Source organism: Hakea prostrata, chromosome 1, assembly GCF_041222555.1.
Source record: "Hakea prostrata isolate BN-2017 chromosome 1, UWA_Hpros_2, whole genome shotgun sequence".
Taxonomy (NCBI): Eukaryota; Viridiplantae; Streptophyta; class Magnoliopsida; order Proteales; family Proteaceae; genus Hakea; species Hakea prostrata.
The window spans coordinates 72145716-72165360 of record NC_142600.1 but is presented as its reverse complement, the minus strand read 5'-3'; the positions used below and the strand labels follow the sequence as shown (position 1 = coordinate 72165360).

Genomic DNA, 19645 nt, shown 5'->3' with positions numbered 1-19645 from the left:
AAAGATTTGAAATCTCTAGATATTTGAAATCTATAGATTTAAAATCTCAAGCCCCTTAAAAATTTTGATCCTGGAATCTCCACTATAATCACTTTTGAGTAGGAGTGGGGACTACATGGCAAGAAATTTGTGTTTAAAAAGTAAAAGTTTAGAAAACTAAAGATCTTGATTGTAATTTAAGTTTTTTATATTTACATTTATGTCCTTCATTTTGATTTGCAACCATTAGATCTAAAATTTTACACATGGCACGATCTTGGCCAATGGCAGCAGGCAATAGTCACTGCTGCCGCAAACAAAAAGGTGACTTTTTCTTCCTCTTAATTCTTCAAGTTTGTCATCTCTCTCTTATAGGTGTTTTATGCAAACATAAACACTAATTTTTTGTAATTATAAATTGTGTAAGACCTCCCAAATCATTAGTTTTTATCATGTTGGGTGTTCTTGCTTACCTTTTAAAGTTATTTATTATGCATATTCTAACACCTTAGAAAGAAAGCATTTATTTGAAGTGAATTGGGGTCTAGTGCTTGATCTCAATAAATTAGGAATAGGGTCAAGGATAAGGCTAATCAAGGCCACGGTCAGGGATAGGACCACTCAGGGTCAGGGCCAACTCATCTCGGCCTAGCCCAATCAGGGTCAATCAAGACAGGAACAGATTTGGCTTGGCCCTGCGGGACTTAAGGCCAGGGATAATAATCATTGGCCCTAAACTAGAGTCAAGTCGAAAATAGACTTATATTAGAATGTATAGAATTGGGCTTGGGATTGCTAAAACCCAGCCCAGCCCGCCTTGCTACAGCCCTAAGTCTTCAGGAATGGCCCTGGTGATAGACATCCAGGGGTACCAAGGAAGTAATGGTGATACCCAATGGGGTTGGAAAGTTAACCCTAGATACTAAGGAGATACTGTGTCCAAGTTGGGTTCAACGAGCGCATCCCAATCCCCAGAGCAGGACAAACAAGAATCATACATTTACCAAGGTCTGACAGGCCGTACCAGTCAAGAGATACGTTCACCTTACCTACATCTGCCTTGGACGGCATTCTTCTCAAATTTTCGAGTAAGCAAACCAGAAGCTGCCATGTCAGCCTCCACTGTAGTACCTATGCCAAAAGTAGATTAGTGGATATAACCCTTGTGACCACGAGTCGACTTCAAAGGAGATCCATAACACATTGGACAATCCAACCACCACCAAAAATCAGGTTCCACTATAAATACTCCCACCTACCATGACGTTTGGTAATGCACACTTACTCTCCCAATTCTATTTGAGGGTTCTTGTTCATTAATCACAAGCTCTAACCTTGGTGCAGTGTTATTCCAAAATATAACTTGACCTTCAGAAGTGGCTGACCGACCTCTAAGTCAGCCCATTCTCGCTTGTTTGCTTGTGTGAAATAGGTTAAAGAATCAACTTATGGGACGACCATGGTTCACTTGAACAGGTTAATTTCGGACGTAACACTAGATCATGGGGTCCTATATTAATCCAAATCAGATTCGTCATGAAGAAAAATGAGACCTAAAGGAGATGATATTTCCATTTTCAACTACACGCAAATGGCATCTTGCTGATCAAACACTTTTGACAATGAGAAAAGAACAGAAACTAAAAGACAGAGTGGCTGAGATTCTAAGAATGACATCATCTTGGATGAGTCAAAAAGATATGGTCCTTTAGATCTACTAGCCAAGCATCTCGGAAAACTCATGGCAGAAGAAGACGGAGATGGATGGTTTGAAAATTCAATGAAGATAAATAAAACAACCATCTGCAGCCTCTAACGCTAAAGAATTACATTCAGCCAATACTTCCTGTGAAAGAACGGCTAAACAATTTGACAACACAGAAGATGGATGAGACTGGAGACTGGAGACTGGCGAGGGCGTTCTTATAGAAAACCAGAAGAAATTTCCACCTGATGGAACCAAGTATAAGCAAGTGTCAGCTAATGAATAGGCTAATATATACAAGTTCCTCAGAATAATCAAAAGTATTTCTCTCCCTCCAATCAAGTTTTTTGAGCTGAACCTTAGCTGACTTCGTCACCAATAAATAAATTGGAGTTGGCTACAATTTAAGAATGTAAGTCAAACCCTTCTAACAACATGTGTGGAACAGTGATAACTGATGCCTCATTTACAATCACAGCCTAACAAACAACAATGTTATTTCATTAGATCTAAAAATACAAATCCATTCCACAGGCTATGCAATAGCATAGATGCCAATAAGTTCCTAGATCGTGCAAAGACCGTACCCATCACCACGCCAAGGAAGATAAGTGGAAGCATCCTTTGGGCATTGAAATGCGCCAAAGCAAAGGCCAGAGAACTCACCATGATTGAGCACCATACAGGCATGTACCTTGTCAAGGAAGGTAGAAGGAATCCACGGAAAACAATCTCCTCCCACACTGGGGCACACACTGAAACTACTATTGCATAGAGGGCCATTGCTACTGGGTCACGAGCCATAATTGATTGCTCAACACTTGAAACAGTGACAGGAGTTGAAGGCAGAAGAGGCAACAAGTCTAGGTTCACCTGCGATAACCGGTTGACCAGAGGGAACATGAGGCAGCCCAAGCAAACGTCAAATTGCCAGTTCCCACCCAAGCTGAATTTAAACCAATCAGATGGAAGGGGATGGAATTTTGCAAGGCAACGTTGAAGGATTGCGATTCCAGCAAGGCCTTCAGCCAAGTCTGTCAAAAGGCTGTACAAGGCTTGGCCTCTATACGTCAGAGATTCTTTGCTGAAGCCAGCTGCATGGGCCAGGAAAGGGATGATCCAAGAACCGACAAACCAGAATGAAGCAATCCAAAGAAGCATAACCTGCAGAAACAGATTAGTTTCAACCACAACTTAATTTCCATATTAATACACAAATTTTTAACGACAATTCATGTTTAGTAGTCAAAGAAATGATGAGATAATCAAGTTTTCCTAAGACCATACACTAAAGTAGTACTTCTAAAGCTAGTCCAAGTTACAAGTTTACAACCAAATGTAAGCTTATGATAAGTGCAAAACTTCGTTACAACACAAAGAACTATAAACTTGCCTTCCCTTGAACTTTGGAACACATTTATATCCATCTGTTGTGTTTCTACTAATGTGACCCCACAGAAGGTTTGTAATTTCATGTTTGATTGACCCATCCAACGGTTATTCCAGATGGTTTTGTTAACTGCATCTGGTAAAAAACCTAAAGTTGAGGTCCAGGTCCAAATCGAACCTTATGTGAATTTTGTAATTTCCATTTGTGCAATTAGTCACAAAATATGTGAAAAACAGAGAAGGAAGGCCACCTTATACACCCCACACCTATCCTCTAATAAGAAGAAAAACAGGACAAAAACCCAAGAAAAACCAATTGAGCAAAAGCAAGATGGACTGAGCTTGTGCCCCACCCAGGATGCAAGTGATCCACCTCTCTGTGCACCTACCGGGGTCTAATCAATTGATGCTCATGTTTGATAAGCCTCAACAGAAACATGCACCAAACAATTACAAACATCCAATCAAAGAACGTTTCTTTGATCAATTAACAGTAGGAACAATGCTTACATCATGATTTGTACAACAGATATTCAGGTCCATTGGCATGCTCAAGAAGGCCTTAGAGCAGTCTCTGAACATATTGCCTAAGTTGTAATTAGATTAAGTCCATTTATTAATTGCGACTCAATTTCTGAAATCAACCCTGAGTTGACAAAACATATTGTCTACTCATTTTTTTTTTTTTCAAACATTTAATCATAAAAGTGACAAGCTCACCTGAAGAATTGTCTCTGCTGTCCATGGTACTGTCCAAGGTTTATCAGGTATTCTAAAAATTGCATCTGTGGCCTGAAACAGGATAAAACCTATGAATTAACACTTCAACTTGTCAAGGAAATCCACTGACTTGTCTACGTATGACCTTTTACACATAACAAAATAGCTGGCCTCCAATGGAACCAATGATATATTTAAGCATCAGTTTCATAAATCATACAATTAGATTAAAACAATAGTAAACAAATCAAAAAGTTGATGCCAGTAGAATTAGTAATGTAACATCCATAATCCATCACCCTACAGTCCTTGCAATATAAGAATCTGACAACTCATTCTTTGAACACAGTAATCTTGCAATCACCAACAAATATGTGGTCCACCTTATTCACCCAAAAGAAATATATTTGGTCCACCTACTGCCCCTCTTCCTTGCTAATCCATCCATTCATTGAGTTCTGGAAAATGTTCATCATAAAAACCAAATATTTTTTTAATATAAAAAGAAACATAAGTAAACCATGAAAGCAAGTCATTAGTCAAATTCCTGGGTTTAACAGCGCAGGCTATTGAGATGAGAACCACAAGATAAGGCCATGAATGAAGCTAGGAAATTTTCTTTTTCTCCTGTTGGATGGGATAAAATCACATTTTATATATACAGTTTACATTCTGCATTAGAATATAGTTTCAAAAAATGTTGAACCATAAAAACATCCTTGTGTTGGCCACGTCATCTCCCACAATAGAAAGTTTCACTCGAGTAGTGCTTTCACATGCATGTAAGTTGTTATTCCTCCATATAAATTTTTATAAAAATGCTGGGTTGAGGTCCATGGGTTGGTGACATAATGCATGACCTTAGGAATAGGATGCTATGGTTGGTGGTGACAGAAAGAGACTAGAAGAATAAGAAGGGAGGAAGTAGAGAATTTTTTTTTTTTTTTTGGGTGGGGGGGGGGGGGACAAAATCTCACAACCTGATTCTCAAGTAACAAAAAACTTATATCATAATTCATTCTAATCATGGTGGGGTGTTACAAGCAAGTATTTAAAGCAAATTAGACACATCCTAGTTGAACAGTGAAATTCAAAAACAAAGTCCAACTCACTCTTATGTAGGAAAAGTGAAAACTATAACAATTAAAAGATTGAAAATAAAATACTAGTCTAACTAATTCTAACCCTTGCTGGACCTATTCTTTTTTGGGTTGGGCCAAAACCCATTTGACCAGTTTATTGATACTGCATCAACTCTCCTCCAAAAAGAACTTGACTCCAACAAATTTGAATGAGGTCCAACCAACTTCGTGCTACTGCATCACCACGCCATCTGTCATGAGGAAGTTTCACTGTAATGGTGCTCTTCCACACAACCCCCCCCCCACCTAGAAAAAGGGGGGGGGGGCACCACTACCAAAAAAAGCCCTTTTTTAATGCCAATGTTTTTATTAGAGATCCCAAAGTTGAAAATAAAGGGGCAAAATCTAATACGTGGTGAACAAGGCAGACACTGTACCTCAACAGTCGCAACAATCAAAAATTAAAATTAAAGTTATCAAGGCACAGCTCAACTGCGCAACTACATCTATATTTATAGCCACATAGCCCGACATGGTTTCAAACTTTATAGGAAACAAAATTAGAAACTAACTAGAAAATAGACTCCTCTACTAAAAAGGAAAGGCCCAACCCGATCCTTTACCTACTAGGTAATCTAAACTGATTAGGAACTGAAATGATAAAGGAAATAAACTTGAAATAGGACTAGTGAAACCAATGAGATAAATCCTGTGTTCCTATTTTTACCCATATTTGGCTCATCAAATTGGCCAATTACAAATTAAAGCAATGGAATCTATATATATATATACAATTCAACCCTAGATTATTCCTAGGAAAGAAGGATAGGTAATGATTCTGCATCAGGTTTGGGAGAAACTGACATTTGTTGAAGATCTGATGTCAGCCATGAAAACCTTATTGCTAGCCTGGGTCAGTCATGAGACAAGGAAAAAAGGGAAAATTCCATTGATGCTTTCCATAGTGATTAATAACCCACGTAACTCTAAAACAAGTCACTGTGTTTCACAAGGATCTGTAGCCTTGACAACATCATATCTTGTGAATTCTAACATTTGTCAAAACCGTATTAACTGATGTACATTCATGATCTTTAAAGGGTTTTTGAATCTGAAGTGAAAATGATCGTGGATTGCACGTCATTGAATGACTAAAGGCCATAACATGTGATTAATATGGTCATTTTAATTAAATGGTTATATTGACCACTTAAAGAGAAAAAGGTCAAAGTAAATCAAGTAACCAACCCAAATGTGGACCCAAACCAGGTGTAAGGATGTGTATAATTGATATGGTTACCAATTAAATAAATGGCTCAACACATCACTAATATGTTTAAAACTTTGTAAAAGCTAAGTGGGTCTTATATGGCTGCCTTTGGAATACATCCTTCATCTTCTTTCAAGTAGGAAATTTTGCCCCCAAAATCTAACAATTGTTAAAGGCTTTCAAGATAAAGTGGTTCATGCTACTACCCTTTGAATCACTTAATTTCACAAGATTTTTTAAAACCGCATACCTGCAGTTAAAAGAGATCCTATAATGCACAGAAGGTTCTATGGCATTAAAGAGTGGATGTCAGCTAGATTTTCCAAAGTACTCGTATGGCAACCCAAAATAAGGGCATAAACCCAAACGACAGCTGAACCACAGGGAGGTTGACCATTCAATACAACCCGCAGAGAGACCAGGTTCCTCTCTGACTTTTCCTGTTTTTGTTATTCTTTTCTCAATTATCCACCTATTGTAATTTTCTACATTTTCTAGGTGATGCTTAAAACATGTTATCATATGCTAAATTTCTTTCTCTCGCCAGCTCCACTTGTTGGTCATGCGTGAGCATTAATTAAGTTCCAAATTCTTTAAAGTTAGTCACCAGTCAGATCAAATTGCTAGGATTTGTGTTAGAGCCTAGAGGCACAAAGAAATTTGCATTGAACCATAACAAGTATAATAATATAATCATAGATCACCAACATTATTGTTTAATCATGCAACTTTACAATTTAGCTTATGAAAACAACCATTGAGTTTCCATATGTCTCGTAATTTTAAGAAATGACATTAAGGGGTTAACGTCAGTACTGGATACCATACAATAATAGGCCTTCTTTTAAATTTGCCACTTCCACCGAAACAACACAGATATTTTCCCCCCCCCAACGGGGGGAATATTTTACACACATATGGTTGAATTAAGTTCTTCAGTGAAGGGATGAATCCCATTGTCCAGCAATGGCAACATACTATGGTCAAAAGGAGGTACACAACATAGATAGTATTTCTGTTGAGAATGCACCAAAAATTTAGGAGTAGAATGGGTCAAAAGCAACGTTAGGTTAGTAGAAATCTGTTACAACTTACAACTCCAACTCCGTTTCTTTAGCTGTTTTTTGAATTCAAAATAACGCTCAATATTTATCTTTTAGGCTGTGTTTGTTTGCTGGAATAAAGGTGGGGTGGGAAAATTCTTGAAAAAAGTATGGATTTTTTACTTTTCCCTTAAATCCCCAAATGGTAGATTGTTTGGTTGCTTGGGGTGGGAAAGTGAGAAACAAGTTTCTAGTGATGTGGCAACCCAACTTTCCCACCCCAAGCCATTTTAAAACCTCACATATTTTGTGGGACTTTGTGGGGAAGTTCGGAAAAGTAAAAAGTGGGACCCACCACTATCACTTTTCCATAAAACCCTTTCATTTCCTTTCCTTCTCCCTCACCCCACTACATATGGGACCCACATTTTTTTTTTTCCCACCCCACCTTTGCAAACAAACGCAGCCTTATTGTTAAACACGTTGAGCACTAGTCCTTGTTATTAGGATTTAGGAGGTAGTTTTTATCTCAGTTGTATGAAGTTGTAAGGCTGGTTCTATTCGATAATTCAAGGCAGCAACGAAATTCTTTCAGTTAATTATTTCCATTGCCTTCATTATTTTGTTTTCTGCTGCATTTTACTAACAGTGTGGTATCCGAGCTGTGTTCGATCTTAACTGGGCGTAAAGAGAGAAACATTAAAGATTGAGTGATTATGGCAACAAATGGATCTTCGTCATCGCAACTGCCAATTCCCTTGTTCAATGGGGAAAACTACCAGTTTTGGAGTGTGAAGATGCAAACCTTATTCAAGTCTCAGGACTTGTGGGAGTTGGTTGAGGAGGGCCTTGCCGAGACAAATGATGCTGCCAAGATGAGAGAAAACAAGAAGAGGGATGCAAAGGCTCTTCATTTACTGCAACAGGCAGTCCATGAAGATATTTTTCCAACCATCTTGAGTGCTTCTTCCTCTAGGGAAGCATGGTTGGCATTGCAGCGAGAGTATCGAGGGGATAGCAAGGTCATCACTGTGAGACTGCAGACTATCAAGAAGGAGTTTGAAACATCGATGATGAAGAAGGATGAAACAATACAAGACTTTCTAATGTAGTACTGTATTTGAATGATCAAAACAGTAGCCAAATAGGATCTTTTACAAGGAATCAAGTTCAAATTTGATGGACTTAAGGTGAAACAGAGTTTAGATGGGAACGAGGGCTGAAACTAGAATGGTATTATAACGGGCTGAATAGATCTTCAAATAGGGACAGAACTATAATGAAGAAAGTGACAATAACAATGTAACATATAACACCCGGGCTTCACACCGCAAGGTGGATCGATTGGATCAAACACCAACCTACCTTGATCAAACACAAGGGTTCTCCAAAGAGGAAGAATGCTAGCAAGCAATTTGATTTCAATTCATAAGTTGTCTCTTCACCACTTACATAAGTCTCTTCATATAGCATTCTAAAGAGACATAAATATTAATGGCAACATCCAACCACTAGCTAACACCACCTACCTATTAATAATTCAACTACTAGTCTACAACCTAACTCTTGACAAAGGAGAACTCCTTTGACAATGAGTTCTCTTATTTTCAAACTAAAGCCCCTTTTGTTGACTTTCCAAAAGCTAGACTTAGGCTTAGGTCTAGACTATGAAGTTCAACATATGTGGGCTAACTTTAACCCACTAAAGCAGACCTAGCCCATGAAAGCCATGGGCTGATTCAGGTGACAACTTTAAGCCTTTGATGGGCCTAACCCAATGGGCTTCTTCTTTCGTAAATATGTCTTCAATTCTGCATCAACTCTCCCCATCTTGAAAACATTCGTCTCCGACGAATGAACGAAGGACATGTAACGTTCATACAAATCGGGATCGAGTTTCTTGAAATCATCAACATGAATCCAAGTACTATCATGTCGTGGACAATTCTTCCATTTGACAAGGAAAGCATGGTATCCAGTGCCACAACGAGTCGTTTTGTAAGAGTCATCCAAAACCTCTTCAATGATGTCAGTGATTGGTGGCTTGAGTTGGGGCAGCCTCAACATTTGTTCAATATCTCTATCATCAGAGTGGTGTCCTACATAAAGATGTAAGTCAGCCACGTTGAAGAAATTGCTTATGTTCAATTCTTCTGGTAGCTCGAGTACATAAGCATTTGGTCCAATGCGTTTCAGCACCTTGTGTGGACCCATCTTCTTTGGATGGAGTTTGTTGTTGACCCCATGTTGGAACCTTTATGGGTTGACATGAACCATCACCATGTCTCCTGGTTGAAACTCCACATATCGTCAATGATGATCTGTTGTAGCCTTGTAGACATCATTGTTGAGAGCTATTCTTCGGCGAACATCAGCATGTACCTCTATGATATGGGGCAGAAACTCGTCAGCCTCAATACTCACGCGTGCTTGTGGTGGTAATGGAATGAGGTCTATAGGCCGTCGGGGTTGAACTCCAAGTAGAATCTCAAAAGGAGTACAACCTGTCGTACAATTAACTAAGTTGTTGTAAGCAAACTCAGCTATGTCGAGTATGGACGGCCATGTCTTCTCATAGTCACGAACCAAACACCTCGGTAAGTTTCCCAAGCTTCGATTCACCACTTCTGTCTGCCCGTCAGTTTGTGAATGGAATGCGGTTGAAAATCAGACTTTGTGTTACTTTTCAGCCACAATGTCTTCCAAAAGTAGCTCGTGAACTTGACGTCACGATCTGAGACAATGCTACTTGGTAGCCCATGTAGTCGTACAACCTCCTTAAAGAATAACTTTGCAATGTGAGATGCATCAAAGGTCTTTCGACATGGTATAAAGTGAGCCATCTTTGAGAATCGGTCAACCACAACCATGATGGAGTCGGATCGCTCTTTTGTGGAGGGTAGCCCAAGTACGAAATCCATACTAATATCAATCCAAGGTGCATGAGGAGCTGGTAATGGTTGTATTTTGCTTGGTTCCCTTGGCTAGCTAACAGACTCTGCATCTTTTGATTACATGATCAACATCCTTTGCAATATGGGGCCAATAATACCGATCGGTAACTTGTATGATAGTCTTATCCCTGCCAAAGTGACCTCCCAAACCTCCGCCATGCAGCTCCCGTATGATGTGATGTCGTAGGGAAGAATTTGGAATGCATAACCAAGTTCCCAAAAACAAATACCCATCATGAAGTGAGTATTTATGATGTTGCTTGCCTTGTTGTAACTCCTTGTATGGCATGTTGAAATCTTCGTCAAATGCATACTCATCACGTATCTAATCAATGCTAGCTGCATGTGCTGAGAATGTGCTAAGAGTAAGTACTTTTCGGCTCAATGCATCAGCCACCGTATTCTCCTTTCCTGCCTTGTACTTCATTGTGAACGCAAACTCTTGGAGATAAACAACCCATTTAGCGTGCCTATTGCTTATTGACTTCTGAGAATGTAGATACTTCAACGCCTCATGATCGGTATAGAGAATGAACTCTTTGCCGATGAGATAATGTTTCCGATGGCGTAACACCTGGACAACAACATAGAGCTCTAGATCATATGTCGAATAATAGCGTCGCTTGGCATCATTGAGTTTCTCGCAGTCTTCCACTCATCTCCAGGCCGAATATGAATCTGATGATAGCCACTTCTAAAATCCAATTTAGAAAAGATCTTAGCCCCGAATAGCATGTCCAACATGTCATCAAGCCGCGGTATAGGAAACCTATACTTGACTGTAATCTTGTTGATTGCTCTACTGTCCACACACATGCGCCATGAGCCATCCTTCTTTGGAGTCAGTAATGCTGTACAACACATGGACTTAAGCTCTCCTGAATGAATCCGTTATGTAGCAACTCATTCACCTGTCTTTTGAGTTCGTTGTGCTCTGTTGGGCTAAGGCGATAAGCCGGTAGGTTTGGTAACACCGAACCAGGTACCAAATCAATGGCATGTTGAATATCGCGCAAAGGAGGTAGCTCATTAGGCAACTCAACAGAACCACATCAGAAAAATCGAGTAACTCTTTGATGGGTGGAGGGATGTCCCCTCGGTGGAGCCCTACCCTTGTAACAAGAGCCATACCAGCCCCGTATCATGGCTAGTGTGAATGAACTCCTTGTGAGGAACAACCAGCGCTTCTTTTGCGTATGGACAACAACTTTTGTGTTTCATTGGTCCCCTTTTGGCTGGTCCTCAAGGACCTCCGTTGCCTTTCGCTGACATTGGGGTGGAGGATAGTGTAAGTCCTTTGAACTTGATACACATTGGTTTTTCTTCCCCGACCATAACATCATTATCATCATCCATTCCCCCTTGTAGTGCTGGTTACATCCCCATACTTCTTCCTCTATCTGGAGCTTCTGTATGGACACCGTTGTTTACCTCCGTTTCCCATTCACAAGATACCCTTTTGGGGTGCTTCTCCACCTTCAGTTTCTTTCTTCGTGTCTACTTCCTCCCACTGTCCTATCCCCTTTATCTCCCTTCTCCTTGTCTTCCCCTCCTCTCCTTTGGTTTCAGCCACCAGATCCTTACTATATGATGCCTAGCATCCCTCTTTAGCATCAACCTCTCATTCCTCCTCTTCCCTCTCCTTTGGGATAATCGGTCTTCTTCCTCTCTCTTTTCTATCTCGCCATTATCTTTTGCGTGTGACATATTTAGCATATCCCAACCTCTTGCAATATAAAAGGTTGGGGGGATCGTTTCTTGAGACACTTAAGGCCCGCCGCTTCTTCTTTTTCTATTCCATCTTGCTTTCTTTTTCCACATCTTGTCCCTCTTGCTCTTTTTTAACTCCTCCTGACTCTTGATTTAACTACTAACTTATCCTAGTATCCTCCAAATCTTTTTACTGTTTCCCATATATATATTCTATTATCTCGACTCCCACACGTCCTATTTTATCTCCTTGCTGTTTGGCCCACCTTTGAATCTTTTCCTCCTCTTCCCCTTTTCATCTATTCTCCTGCTTTCTTTTTCCTCTTTCTCCCTCTCTTCTTCCTGTTCTCTCTCTTCGGTTTGTTTGTTGTGCTTTTCCTTACTTTGGGGCTGGTGTGTCTGGAACGGAGAGAGGTTGACACTGGATAAATCTTCCTTTCTCTCCTTGGGGGCCTGGTTTTCTTTTCTGGAGCCTCAGCTCCTTCTTCTTTTTCTTTCCTACTTGCTTCTTTTTCCTCTTATCCGCTCTTGACTCTTTTTTACTCCTCCTCGCTCTTTTTTTCTCTTCCTTTCCTCCCATCTTTTTCTGTTATCCCATTTATTTCTTTATCACTCCACCTCCTTTTTATCTCCTTCCGTTTCCACTTTGATCTTTTCCACCTGCTTCCACCTTATATCTCTTTCTCCTCTGCTTTTTCTTCCTCTTGTCTCCCCTTATCTTTTTGTGGGGGTTGTTGTTTTTTTCTTTTCCCTCCTCCCTTTTCCCCTTTTGTTGTTGATGCCAATATTCTTCCTCTTTTCACCCCTTTTTCATCCCCCTTTGTTTCCTCCCCCCGTTTGTCTCCCTCTCTTCTCTCTTTTCCTTTCCCTTCCTTTTTTTTTCTTTTTTCTTTCTCTTTCCTTCTTTTCTCTCTTCTTCTTTTCTCTTCTCTTCCTTCCCTCTTCTCCTCTTCCTCCGTCTTTTCTTTCTTTCTCCTTCCCCTTTGTGTTTTTCTCCTCTTGCCCTGTTCCCCTGGGTCCTCTCTTTTCTTCAGAATGAGCTGGATGGAATTCTTCACCAAGTGGAGGGTGAGGAACATGAGTAGAGGCAGCAACTCTGGCCTCCATTTCTGAGAACCTCTCGTCCATTTGCTTCTGGTTCGCAGTGATTTGGTTGCTCAGTTGTTGAACCATCTCCATCATTGCCGCCATAGGATTAGTTGGATTGGATGGTCCAGAATTTTCACTCCCTATCATGGCTCTGATACCAAATAATGTAGTACTGTATTTGAATGATCAAAACAGTAGCCAAATAGGACCTTTTACAGGAAATCAAGTTCAAATTTGATGGACTTAAGGTGAAACAGAGTTTAGATGGAACGAGGGCTGAAACTAGAATGGTATTATAACGGGCTGAATAGATCTTCAAATAGGGATAGAACTATAATGAAGAAAGTGACAATAACAATGTAACATGTAACACCCAGGCTTCACACCTCAAGGTGGATCGATTGGATCGAACACCAACCTACCTTGATCAAACACAAGGGTTCTCCAAAGAGGAAGAATGCTAGCAAGCAATTTGATTTCAATTCATAAGTTGTCTCTTCACCACTTACATAAGTCCCTTCATATAGCATTCTAAAGAGACATAAATATTAATGGCAACATCCAACCACTACCTAACATCACCTACCTATTAATAACTCAACTACTAGTCTACAACCTAACTCTTGACAAAGGAGAACTCCTTTGACAATGAGGTCTCTTATTTTCAAACTAAAGCCCCTTTTATTGATTTTCCAAAAACTAGACTCAGGCTTAGGTCTAGACTATGAAGTTCAACATATGTGGGCTAACTTTAACCCACTAAAACAGCCCTAGCCCATGAAAGTCATGGGCTGATTCAAGTGACAACTTTAGGCCTTTGATGGGTCTAACCCAATGGGCTTCTTCTTTCGTAAATATGTCTTCAATTCTGCATCACTTTCTCTCTAGAGTTAAGTCAATTGTGAATCAGATGCGGAATTATGGTGAAAAATGCAAGATCACATCATTGTCACTAAAGTTTTGAGAAGTTAACTTCACGATTTGATCATGTTGTTGCAGCTATAGAAGAATCAAAGGATTAACTCAAATGTCATTCGATGAGTAAATGGGATCCTTACAAGCACATGAAGCAAGGATCAATCGGCCAAAAGAAAAAATAGAAGAAAAGGCATTTCATGTTAAGGGGGAGTACGCTTCAGTAGCAGAAGATTTGAAGTGTGCAGATGAACAAACTTATGGTAGAGGTCATGGACAAACGTATGACAGAGGTCGTGGAAGAATTATTAGTCGAGGACAATGAAGAGGAAGAGCTCAAGGAGTTCAATGCCATTATTACAAATAGTACGAACATGTTCAAGCAGTTTAGCTAGAGGAAACAAAATCAAGCAAATTATGCTGAAGAAGCCAAATTTAATGAAGAAGGAGAAGATGATTGTAGGTTGTTTATGGCATGGGTTGATCAAAAAGCACATAATCAACAGGTGTGGTTCTTGGACAATGGATGTTCTCATCACATGACAGGCAATAAAAGTTTATTTGCAAGCTTGAAACAAAAGCTATAAAAAGAAGGTAAGCCTTGGAGACAACAAGGCATTGTGGCCATGCGAAACAACCATGGTAAAATCGACTACCTTTGCAAAGTTCTTTTTGTGCCTAATTTGTCTCAAAATTTGCCAAGTGTGGGACAGCAATTGTCAAGTGGATTTATTGTCACCTTTGACAAGTATTCATGCTTGGTAACACGTAAAGCATCTGGAAAAGCTTGGTGGAGACAAGCATGACACAAAAGAAGATATTTCCTATGAACTTCACAAATGTGGAGATAGTGCATTTATAGCACAAAAAGAGAGTGTTATAGCACAAAAAGAGAGAGTTATAGCACAAAAAGAGAGAGTTACAACCTTGTGGCACAAAAGATATGGTCATGTCAACATCAATAGTTTAAAGATGTTACAGCAAGAGGAGATGGTCAAAGGAATGTCTATGCTTGGAACTCTATGCATCTGTGAAGCATGCATTTATGGCAAAGAAAGTAAGAAGCCATTCGCTACAAAAAAGGCATGGAGGGCAACAAAAAATCAAGAATTGGTCCATGGTGATCTATGTGGGCCAATGCAAACCAAAACGTTAGGTGGGAGTAAGTATTTTCTACCATTCACTGATGACTTTAATAGAATGAGTTGGGTATTCTTTTTACAAAAAAAGGATGAAGCATTGAATTATTTTAAAAAATTCAAATCCTCACTTGAGAAGCAAAATGGACGACTTGTCAAAGCTCTTAGGACCGACAAAGGAGGAGAATTTACTTCAACAGAGTTTTGGTTGTTTTGCGAAGAAAATGGGGTTCGTAGATAGCTCACAGCACCTTACACTCCCGAGAAAAATGGAGTGGCAGAGCGCAAGAATCGAACTGTAGTAGAGATGGTAAGAAGCATGTTGCAAGAGAAGGGGCTGTCTAATCATTTTTGGGGAGAAGCTGTAGCAGCAGCTGTGTATCTTCTGAATATCTCACCAACAAGAGTTGTCCCAAATCAAACTCCCTATGAAGTTTGGACCGGTAGAAGACTTGAGGTAAGCCACTTGAGGATTTTTTGTTATGTTGCAAACACTTTGATTAATTCTCTAGTTCGGAGCAAACTAGATAAAAAAAACTTTAAAAGTGTGTTTTTGTTGGTTATTGCAACAACTCAAAAGCATACAGATTATTTAATCTTGTGAGTGGAAAGATTGTTATCAGCATGAATGTTGTATTTAATGAAGAAGGGTGGTGGACATGGCATGACAACAGTGAAGGGGTTGTACAAATTGAAGAACTAATTGTTGAAAATCATGACAATGAAGCTAAGAATGTGGAGCCCATTGCCGAAAGTGAACCAAGCAGTCCAGAAAATTCCAGCAACAGCTCCAAATAATTTAAACACAAATTCCAAAAGTTCTTCACCTGTTCAATTAGGTACAGCCAATCCTTCAAGCATGGAAACAATTTCAGCAATATCCAGCTCAAGTGAAGATGTAGGACCACGTGGGTATAGGTCCTTAAGAGAGATATATGAGGCAACACAAGCCTTATATGTGGCTGACCCAAACTCACTTAAAAAAGCTATCAAGAAGGTTGAATGGAAGCAAGCTCTGGAGTAGGAGCTTGCAGCAATCAAGAAGAATCAAACATGGGAGCTAGTAAACTTGCCCAAAAGCAAGGAAGCAATCGGAGTGAAATGGGTCTTTCGGACGAAATTCAATGCAGACGGTAGTATTCAAAAGCACAAAGCAAGGTTGGTGGCCAAAGGATATGCTCAAAAACACGGGATAGATTATGATGAAACATTCTCACCTGTGGCAACATTTGAAACTGTAAGAATTCTCCTAGCTCTTACTACTCAATTAGGTTGGTCTATTTATCAATTTGATGTAAAATCAGCATTTCTTAATGGCGAGTTGGAGGAAGAAGTGTTTGTAACACAACCTGCAGGTTTCATAGTTGAAGGAAAAGAAGAAAAAGTTTACAAGTTGAAGAAGGTGTAATGTAGTACTGTATTTGAATGATTAAAATAGTAGCCAAATAGGACCTTTTACAGGGATCAAGTTCAAATTTGATGGACATAAGGTCAAACAGAGTTTGGATGGGAACGAGGGCTGAAACTAGAATGGTATTATAACGGGCTGAATAGATCTTCAAATAGGGACAAAACTATAATGAAGAAAGTGACAATAACAATGTAACATGTAACACCCGGGCTTCACACCGCAAGGTGGATCGATTGGATCGAACACCAACCTACCTTGATCAAACACAAGGGTTCTCCAAAGAGGAAGAATGCTAGCAAACAATTTGATTTCAATTCATAAGTTATGTCTTCACCTCTTACATAAGTCTCTTTATATAGCATTTTAAATAGACATAAATACTAATGGTAACATCCAACCACTAGATAACACCACCTACTTATTAATAACTCAGCTACTACCTACCTCTTTGACAAAGGAAAACTCCTTTGACAATGAGTTCTTTTATTTTCAAACCACAGCCTCTTTCATTGACTTTTTAAAATCTAGACTTGGGCTTAGGTCTAGACTATAAAGTTCAACATATGTGGGCTAACTTTAACCCAGTACAATAGTTCTAGCCCATGCAAGCCATGAGCTGTTTTGGATCATATCCTTAGGCTTTGATGGGCTTGACCATTGGGCTTTTCTCTTCCTTGTATATGCTGCCAATTCTGCATCAAGGCGCTTTACGGTCTAAAGCAGGCACCTCGAGCATGGTATGGGAGAATCAATGCTTATTTCTTGAAGAATGGGTATGACAGAAGCAAAATTGAGCCTACACTCTACATAAAGAAACGAGGTAAGGATGCTTTGTTCGTGAGCTTGTACGTGGATGACATGATATATATGAGTTCTCCCTCCTTGATGATTGATGAGTTTCGAGTGAGCATGAAGAATGAATTTGATATGACTGATTTGGGGCAGCTGCATTTTTTCCTTGGATTGGAGGTGAAACAAGTTGATGATGGTATCTTTATGTCACAAAAGAGATATGCAACTGAGTTGCTTAAGCGCTTTCATATGTGTGGTTGCAAAGAAGTAGGAACACCAATGAACATGAATGAGACATTGCAACAAGAGGATGGCACAAAACAAGCTAATGGTTTGCTTTTTAGGAGTCTAGTGGGAGGGCTAATCTATCTAACTCACACTAGGCCTGATATTTCTCACTCTGTTGGTGTAATTTTCAGGTTCATGCAAAATCCTTCAAGCATCATTTTGGAGCAGCAAAGAGGATTTTGCGATATATAGCAGGTGACTCCTAATCTTGGCTAATCTATCTAACTCACACTAGGCCTGATATTTCTCACTCTGTTGGTATAATTTCCACGTTCATGCAAAATCCTTCAAGCATCATCTTGGAGCAGCAAAGAGGATTTTGCGATATATAGCAGGGACTCTTGATCTTGGTATGTGGTACGAACGTGGGATGAGCTGCAAGCTGATTGGCTACATCGATAGTGACTGGGCAGGATGTATGAATGATCGAAAGAGCACCTCCAATTATGTTTTCAGTATTGGTTTGGGAGTTATTTCATGGAGCTCATAGAAGCAAGCAACAGTTGCATTATCTTCATCTTGCAAACCTATTCACAAAGCCTCTGGCTAAAGACAGGTTTGAATTTCTGCGTGGCCTACTTGGAATTTGCAATTTTGGAGCAAGGGGGGGTGTTGAGAATGCACCAAAAATTTAGGAGTAGAATGGGTCAAAAGCAACATTAGTAGAAGTCTGTTACAACTTACAAATCCAACTCCGTTTCTTTAGCTGTTTTTTGAATTCAAAATAATGCTCAATATTTATCTTTCATTGTTAAACACGTTGAGCACTAGTCCTAGTTATTAGGAGGTAGTTTTTATCTTTCAGTTGTATCAAGTTGTTAAAAAAGCTGGTTCTATTCAATAATTCAAGGCAACAACGAATTTCTTTCAGTTAATTATTTTCATTGCCTTCATTATTCTATTTTCTGCTGCGTTTTACTAACAATTTCCACATTTAGTTTACCAATTAAGTTGCCCTTCCTTTTCCAACACATTATCCATTTCAGAATTTCAGGTTCCAGTTATTTGTAGACATTTAAGAACACCAGTGTAACCCAATAACTCTTCAATATAAAAGAAGCTAGAAAGAAACTTTTAGGGTGCTTAAAATTATGTACCAGCAAAGAGCAATGCTCAAACATGAAAACAAATAAACAAAATTGAAATGGTCAAAGAATAAATCTAACCTTTCGAAAACTAGAAATCCAGTCCTTTCTTGCAGATGTTGATTGATCTAATTCTTCATTGCCTAGTTCCTCGGGCAGCTTATTCTCTTCTAAAAACTCAGACTCACGTGATGAAGACTCATCATGCTTAAAACATGAAATGTTCCGTACCTAAGGGATTGAAATGAGACAAGAAACAATAAAGAAACTATTTTTTTAACCGTTATAACTAAAAGTAATCGAAAGATAATCCTTGCGATATTCCAAGTAAATCGAAAAATATATCGAGAATAATATTTCCCTCCTTACCTTCTTTAAAGATCTCGAGTGAGATTCAAGAGCTCGTAAGTTTCGATTGGGCGACCATGAACTTCCGGAAAGCTTCGAAACCCTGAACCTAGAAATGGTCGGTAATGGAAGCGGAGGCCGTCGAGAAGGGCAGTAGCAGCAAGAAATCGACATGGATTGATTCCGGATTTATTAGAACCCGGCACGGAGTAATCTCAAATCTCTGCATCACAGGACTGAAATCCTGATCCTCTACATTGAGAAAAAGAATTACTGAACCAAAAACCCTAAAACAAATTCGACATCTGAGTTTCAAGTTGGAGCCTTCAACGTCTTCTCACGGGAAGCTTCTCTATACGTTCGAAGAAAATAACCTTTTCAATCCAAGCACGGATTGGATGCGGCAATGAAACCAAACCGAACCCTCCCCCTTCTGTCGAAGTCTGCCTGAACCGGCGGTCCAACCAAGAGTTAATTAATTTTACACCCTTCTATTTGTACACAATTATGTTTATAACCCTTAAAATTTATCCTATTACAAAATTCCACATGTGCTTACCACCATTAGTTTTAAACATAAAATAACATATTTATCCTTATTGGATCCTAGTCTAAGTTTCCAAAATATAAAATGAAAAAATACACATAAAAAAATCAATTTTTCGGATGAATTGGTTTTTTTAGGAGACTTTCTAGGAAACAGGTTAGAAAAAATTGTTGTATTTG

At 39.3% G+C, this 19645-nt stretch overlaps 1 protein-coding gene across 1 annotated transcript; it reads right to left on the bottom strand.

Annotated features, from left to right (window-relative positions):
- Positions 1 to 1888: 1888 nt before the first annotated feature.
- Positions 1889 to 19294, bottom strand: LOC149029826 (CAAX amino terminal protease family protein). Its single transcript, XM_089142173.1, has 4 exons — positions 18941 to 19294; positions 18653 to 18802; positions 3794 to 3865; positions 1889 to 2848 (listed from the first exon to the last, which is right to left on the bottom strand). The coding sequence occupies exons 1-4, from the start codon at positions 19091 to 19093 to the stop codon at positions 2180 to 2182; spliced, it is 1044 nt and encodes a 347-aa protein (XP_088998299.1). The 5' UTR covers positions 19094 to 19294; the 3' UTR covers positions 1889 to 2179.
- Between the last annotated feature and the right edge of the window lie 351 nt (positions 19295 to 19645).

What these genes read in the sequence shown, in the direction of transcription:
- LOC149029826 (XM_089142173.1), bottom strand. Translation starts at nt 19,093, where the DNA reads ATGTCGATTTCTTGCTGCTACTGCCCTTCTCGACGGCCTCCGCTTCCA. An exon ending in ACTCGAGATCTTTAAAGAAG is followed by an intron (nt 18,803 to 18,940) that starts GTAAGGAGGGAA and finishes TCAATCCCTTAG; the next exon opens with GTACGGAACATTTCATGTTT. An exon ending in GGATTTCTAGTTTTCGAAAG is followed by an intron (nt 3,866 to 18,652) that starts GTTAGATTTATT and finishes ATCCTGTTTCAG; the next exon opens with GCCACAGATGCAATTTTTAG.